The following is a 6533-nucleotide window of genomic DNA, read 5'->3' as shown; positions in this document are numbered from 1 at the left end:
AGTTAACTTATTTTAAAATAAATTTTAAAATAGTATTAGTGGTATATAAATTCCTTTTATATGAAATAACCTTTTTCATAAATTGAAATAAAGTTTATATAGGAAGTAATAATTTTTTCTAACTGTCATATTCAATTTATTTTTAAATTATGCGTTTAGTGGATGTTTGGTAAATTAACTTAATAACTTAATTTAAGTCATTAAGCAAATTAAATATATTTGGTAAAATAACTTAATGATATAACTTAAACTCAAAAACAACTCTGAGTGATAAGTGAAACCAATTAACTTATTATTGGGTTCATATTTTTATTTTACATTTTTACCCTCATTTATTTTACTTATCTCCTTAATCTTCTTTGTTACTCTACAACCTTCATTATTATTTGACTTTTTTTGTCCTAATTTTAATTTATTAGAATAAATATATCAATTTAATGATTTAGAATCAGTTTTAAGTTAATTTTATTAAACAATCTTAATATTTAAAGTAAGAATTAAATAATAAGTTTTAAGTCCATAATTTAATATGATTTAACTTAAAGTTAACTTAAGTTATTTAGTAATAAATATTAAGTTTTATCAAAAACCTTCTATTTAATAAAATAAATAAAAAGATTTTTGTTGAAATATATTTACATAATGAAGAAAGTTTTCCCTTGACATGAATGAACACTAATATCTTCAACCCTTCAACTACCTACATATCTTTTTTTAATTATTATATTATTATTATTAATGTTTTGGTGTGGTGGTAGTATGAACAATTTATTGATATAGATGTCTATACGTATAAATTAACTTTTTCTTTATTTTGTGTTATTATTCAATTTAGAAGAAATATGTTATGAAAACCTCTGGAATGTAAATATAATTTTTTTATTAAAAAAAATTGAAGTAAATGAAAACATGGTTGAGTGGGCACAGCAGCTGCCCCACCTCAAGTTTTCTCCCATGTGTCCATACAACCTGCAACTCTATCCACATCCTGCTCCAATCCAAACCAAACCACCAACAGTGAACTAACATTCAAAATCCACTCATTTTCATCATCTATGGCCATATCCTCCTACTCTTGTTCTTCATATCCGTCAGCTACTCTACTCAACGGTACCCTTCATTCCTCCTTCACTGATCTCTTCATCTCTCGTACCCCTTTACCCATTAACATCAAGCCAAAACCCATCCTTACCACCACTCAGACTTATCACTACCACCCACATAAGGCCTTAGAATTTAGTGGGTATTGGAAATGGAGAACTGGGGTCTCCTTCTTTCCCTCATTTTTGACCAAATCCAAGGACAGTGAGGCCCTGAAGGAGGAGCTGTTCACTGCAATTGCACCCCTTGATAGAGGTGCTGAGGCCACTGCCCAAGACCAAGAACTTGTTGATCAGGTCATGATGATGATGACCATGTTTGATTACTTCATTTTGATAAGGAAACTGAAACTTTCATTTACCTTGATTTTCTGTGATTTTTTTTTGTTCATTGATCTAGATTGCAAGAAAACTTGAGGCTGTGAATAAAATTAAGGAGCCACTCAAGTCTGATTTGCTGAATGGGAAATGGGAACTTCTATATACTACTTCTCAGTCAGTTTTACAAACACAGGTCTGCTGGGATTCCCATTTATTTTCATTTATTCTAAGTTACTTTTATTGCATCAAATACCTATTCTTTTTATTCACCTTGAGGGATGTTTATATAACAGGAAATGTATTTATCACTAAGCTTTCCTGCTTCGTATCTTTAATTTTTTTTCTTTGAAGTAATCTCAATAATCAACAAATTTGGCTGCAACCTACATGATGTTTCGAGTCTTTTAGTCATCTTTCTGGGTACCGTTTCAAATATTCACATTCAATTGTTGAAGCCAATATGAAATCATCCCTTTTGTTGACTTGTTTCAGTCATTTTTTTCTCTATAGTTTTTGTGATTATATGATTTTGTTTGTTTTTTTTTTTTTTTACTGATCTTTGTGTTCAAAATCAGTTGGTATAATGAGGGATTACCTCTAATTTGTATATCCATCTCTCTCTCTCTCTCTCTCTCTCTCTCTCTCTCTCTATATATATATATATATATATATATATATATCAATTCATGTTATTCATTTCCAAGTATTAATCAGGGATCCTTCTTTCTTCCAGAGATCAGAAAATATAAGTAACTGTCTTTGATATTTCTATGGCAGAGGCCCAAATTCTTAAGACCAAATGGAAAAATCTACCAGGCCATTAATGTGGATACTTTGAGGGCTCAAAACATGGAAACTTGGCCATTCTTCAACCAGGTTCTTTCTTCCTATTCACAAACTGCTTCATATTTTTTGCTTCTGTTCATTATTGAGCAGTTCCTGGATTACTAATTTCATAGCATAAAAAATCGAACAATTAACGTAATTAAGCAGTAGTCAAGCCCATGCTGCATCATGTTTGGCCTTCTGGGATGTAACATGGGTGTCAATATGCAACCAAATTACCGGATATCCCACTAAGACACAAGAATAAAAAAAGAGATGAAAAAATGGTTTAATTTTGTTCAATACACATATTGGTCGCTATGCCTAACAGAAAAAAGCTGCTAGGTGGGGTTGTCTTATGAACAGAAACTTCTTGCTAAAGTGTTCTAATAGTCAGCATCACTTAGGAACACCTATCTTGCCATTACCAGAAGTCTGTATGCTAGTTGATAACCTTACTGTGAGTGTTTTCTGAAAGTCAAGTGCCTATTTGTATACTTTGAGGTGCTTCTGGAAGGTTTTTCATTCATAAGATCCCCCAATTTTCCTTTAGCAGTAATGGGGACATGGGCTGATTTAGTCTGAATAATTTAGCCCTGTGTCAACTTTATGGTAGGGTTAATCTGTTTCCAATGTTTCTGCAGGTCACAGCTAATTTAGTACCGCTAAACGCAAGAAGGGTGGCTGTCAAATTCGACTTCTTCAGAATTGCTGGCCTGGTAGGTGGTATATTGCTATTCCTGAAGAGATTAACTTTCTCAACACGCTCATGTTCACAACTAAGCAGACATCTTCCGGGAATCATAAATCAAGATAATGAGATAGCATTGTTAACCTAGAATGAGAAGCACCTGGTACATGTTTTTCTCCAAATAAAGCAAATCTTTTATAACTTCCAATGTTTTTTTCAATGGTTTACAGATACCTATTAAGTCACCTGGAAGTGGTCGTGGTCAGCTGGAAATAACATACCTAGATGAGGAGTTACGGTAAGAAATGTCACAACTTTTTGTTCTGATCTTCTTGAATGCTTGTTTATTTCTTCACTTGGCTTGATAAAATAGATCAAAAGGGATACTGACTGATTTCCAGAGGGCTATATGTACATAACAATTTGTATGTATTTTGAAGTTAAACTAGATTTGTTGAATCAGTCTTTTTCCTTCATCTCTCAAATTCAACCATATATTTGTCTTGCCCATTGAGATCATAGACATCGAGAATACTGGAAGAAACTATAAGCCCTTGGATACCTCTTCTTAACAATCACCTAAAGCCGATCAGGAGAACCTACCTCTGCTCTAGTAGCATCCTTGAAACTGTAAGGAGGGGGCGTACACTAAGTATGGCATCTTGATCCTTCCTTATTTCACTAATCTTAGGATGTCCCAGGTTTCTTAAGGGCAAGCCTCTAAGTTAAGCCTTTGCGTGTTCTGTGATGGGGGGTTGAAGAAGACTGAGCAGGGGAGGCTCTCATCAGACAGCTCCAGTCTTCAATATAAAATAAAGGGAACTCAAAAAAAAACTTTCTAGTTGATCATGACCAAATGGAAACCATAAAGTTGTTCTATTATTTCTCTCATTCCATAGAAACCAAATGATGGAAAGAATTGTGCTTTTGCATGGTTGATCAGACTTGAGAGAGCCTCTGAAACTCGATAGAGAAGATCCAGGCAAGGGGAAGTCCATTCTAGCTACCAAGATAATTCTAGCCCCATTGAAAAAAAAAGAAATCGTTCCAACCATTGTGGGCAACCATCCAGGCAAGATTTTGAACTTAGGAAGAGCTGTGGTGGACCAAATCACTTAATGGAAATCGGAAAGTGTGCAATTTCTAGGACTTAGAACTGAGAAAAGGGATACTAGAAACAACTTTCATGATCTTCCCATCCACAGTCTGATTCTACTTTCAGAACTACAGGTATGATTTGTCCAAAATTCTAGTTCATTATAGGTAATCGCAAGACATTTTAGCGGAAAAAAATAAATACTTATACGGTTCTTTTGTCCTCTTGATTGAAAGCTATTTCTTTTTTTGCCATGCTTATGTGAATGTATGGCTACTCCACTGTCAACTATGAAATTAGGCAATCAAATTCTATTCAAAACAAAGGGAGGAGTTCATATTCATGGCATTGCTGAACACTAAATTTGGCTCTCAACAATCTAGAGATGAAATGCATCGGTATCTTTCATTTTGAGTAAATCCTCTTTTATGGATCTTGTATGAGATTTGAGTTATAATTCATTGCTTGCAGAATATCAAGGGGTGATAGAGGCAACTTGTTCATTCTGAAAATGGTGGATCCATCCTATAGAGTCCCTCTTTGATGTAGTTACTGTCAAGCGTCAAGTGTCAAGGAACTTTATCTGTATAGGGAGTCTTCACACTGCAGAATACACATCTAACTAAGGCTTATACCTAGTTTTGTTCATTGTATATTTGTTTTACTAAAACTGATTTGTTACACTCATAGAATATGTTAATATGCATTTCTATGCTTAGAATGGTAAGAAAATAATGAAACAAAGAAATGTTACCCCCACCACCTTCTTAATACCTGTTAGTTTGATAAAGGCTCGCTAAATATGTGTAAATTTATAATTTAGTAGCATGTTAACGACTCTCTCCCAATTATTTAGATATTATTTACTTTGGGTTTAGTGGGTCATTACGGTTTTAAAATGCATTTACATGGTTAAGAAGGATTTATACATATATAGCGCCATAAACTTTTTTCTCTATTTGATGTAAGATGTTACCGTTAATGACATGTTTCATTGTAAGCTTTGGATTAGGATTAAAACCTAGTGGAGACTTTGTTAGGTTTAGGAATAAGGTCACACTTGAAGACTTGACTTCTTTTTGTTTGAGATTTGGCTTAGGTGGCGTCTGTTTTTCTAACTTTTTACTATAAGCAATTTGTTTTAGATTTCAAATTATTTGCTTTTTTATTTTTTGTTGACTTATTACTTATTTCTTAAATTTTTTTATTAAATAGAAAAAAATCAAAATATTTGATTTTTTAAAATATTAAAAATAACGTATTAGTTTTTCTTTATTTTTTAATACTTAATAAAAATAAAATATTAAAAAAAAAACAAACAACTTAATATTTAAAACTATTAAGTTTTAAGCTCTATTTAAAAGTAATTCAAGAAAACAAACATGTGCTGTTGGGATTCATTCATTTCAGATTTAGAAGAGTTTTGAATTGAGAATATCAGTCTGAAGAAGTTCCAGTTTGATTTTGATCATCATTCGAGGATAATTCATTCAAACAACTGTTTGAATACATGTCAGGTTCAGTTTGCATTTTGTGGAGACTTAAAGATTGAGATTCAATCATGGAATATTAAATATTAATTCTTTGCAACGGTGATGGGTATATTTACACCATTGCATGAATCAAGTGTTTTAAAAAATAAATTTTATAAACAAAATAAATTTATAAGAGTGTTAATTGACAAAATTTGAAAACAATGGTGATGGGTATATTTACACCAAAACCCGAGGGTTTTAATGAGATTAACCCTATTTATTTTACAAATGGTGAGAAAGCATGTATAAGGGCTTGTTTGATAACTGTTTTCTATTCTTCAAAACAAAATATCAAGAAAACATGTTTGACAAAAAACTGTTTTTTATTTTTTTATTTTTTATTTTTAAAAATAAAAACAAGGTGTTTTAAAATAATATATTTTATTTGTTTTATATTGTTTTTAATTATTTTCTGAATATTATTTTAAAAAATGATTATACAAACATATAAAATAATTAAAAATAAAATATTAATGTAAAAATTATTTTTAAAACGTATTTAAAAATATTAAAATCAAAATTTAAATTTCCAACCATATTTTTATTTTATAAAACATTAGAAAATAATTTGTAAGTTTTTTAAAAAAAGAAAGCTTTTTTAGTATTCAAAACAACGTCAGAAAACAAGAAAAATGTTAGTTGAACTTTAAATATGGGTAATAAATAAGTAGGAAGGAGAGTGAGGATGTAAGCTTGACGTGACCTATTCCCAGTCACACAAGGCCTGCTCTCTAACCACATTTACTTGTCTTTTCTTTGCTTATCACCCACCAATGCCAAGAGTTGGAGATACAAGCTAGGAGGAGCCTTATGCTTCACAAAAATGACTTCCATTACTGATTTTTAAGATGAGTAAATGAAAATTCATAAATAAATTTTTAATTTTAAATTTTAATTAAATAATTAATTAATGTAGTGGTCATTCATGATTGTATTTACAACATTTATATAAATATTTGAAAAAT

At 31.2% G+C, this 6533-nt stretch overlaps 1 protein-coding gene across 3 annotated transcripts; it reads left to right on the top strand.

Annotated features, from left to right (window-relative positions):
- Positions 1–917: 917 nt before the first annotated feature.
- On the top strand, positions 918–4792 carry LOC100254934 (probable plastid-lipid-associated protein 4, chloroplastic). 3 transcript variants are annotated; one of them, XM_002273369.4, is made up of 6 exons: positions 918–1397; positions 1501–1614; positions 2199–2297; positions 2891–2965; positions 3168–3235; positions 4505–4792. In XM_002273369.4, the coding sequence occupies exons 1-6, from the start codon at positions 1056–1058 to the stop codon at positions 4575–4577; spliced, it is 771 nt and encodes a 256-aa protein (XP_002273405.1). In that variant the 5' UTR covers positions 918–1055; the 3' UTR covers positions 4578–4792. The 3 variants fall into 3 exon arrangements, with proteins under 3 accessions (XP_002273405.1, XP_019078777.1, XP_059596969.1); XM_059740986.1 differs by having other exon boundaries at positions 938–1397; positions 3881–4792; XM_019223232.2 differs by lacking the exon at positions 2199–2297 and having other exon boundaries at positions 936–1397.
- The last annotated feature ends 1741 nt before the right edge of the window (positions 4793–6533 follow it).

This window comes from Vitis vinifera, chromosome 12 (assembly GCF_030704535.1).
Source record: "Vitis vinifera cultivar Pinot Noir 40024 chromosome 12, ASM3070453v1".
NCBI classification, from domain to species: domain Eukaryota; kingdom Viridiplantae; phylum Streptophyta; class Magnoliopsida; order Vitales; family Vitaceae; genus Vitis; species Vitis vinifera.
The sequence above is the reverse complement of the archived record's forward strand: the minus strand, read 5'-3'. Positions and strand labels throughout refer to the sequence as shown.

What these genes read in the sequence shown, in the direction of transcription:
- LOC100254934 (XM_002273369.4), top strand. Translation starts at nt 1,056, where the DNA reads ATGGCCATATCCTCCTACTCTTGTTCTTCATATCCGTCAGCTACTCTA. An exon ending in ACCAAGAACTTGTTGATCAG is followed by an intron (nt 1,398 to 1,500) that starts GTCATGATGATG and finishes TCATTGATCTAG; the next exon opens with ATTGCAAGAAAACTTGAGGC. An exon ending in AGTCAGTTTTACAAACACAG is followed by an intron (nt 1,615 to 2,198) that starts GTCTGCTGGGAT and finishes TTTCTATGGCAG; the next exon opens with AGGCCCAAATTCTTAAGACC.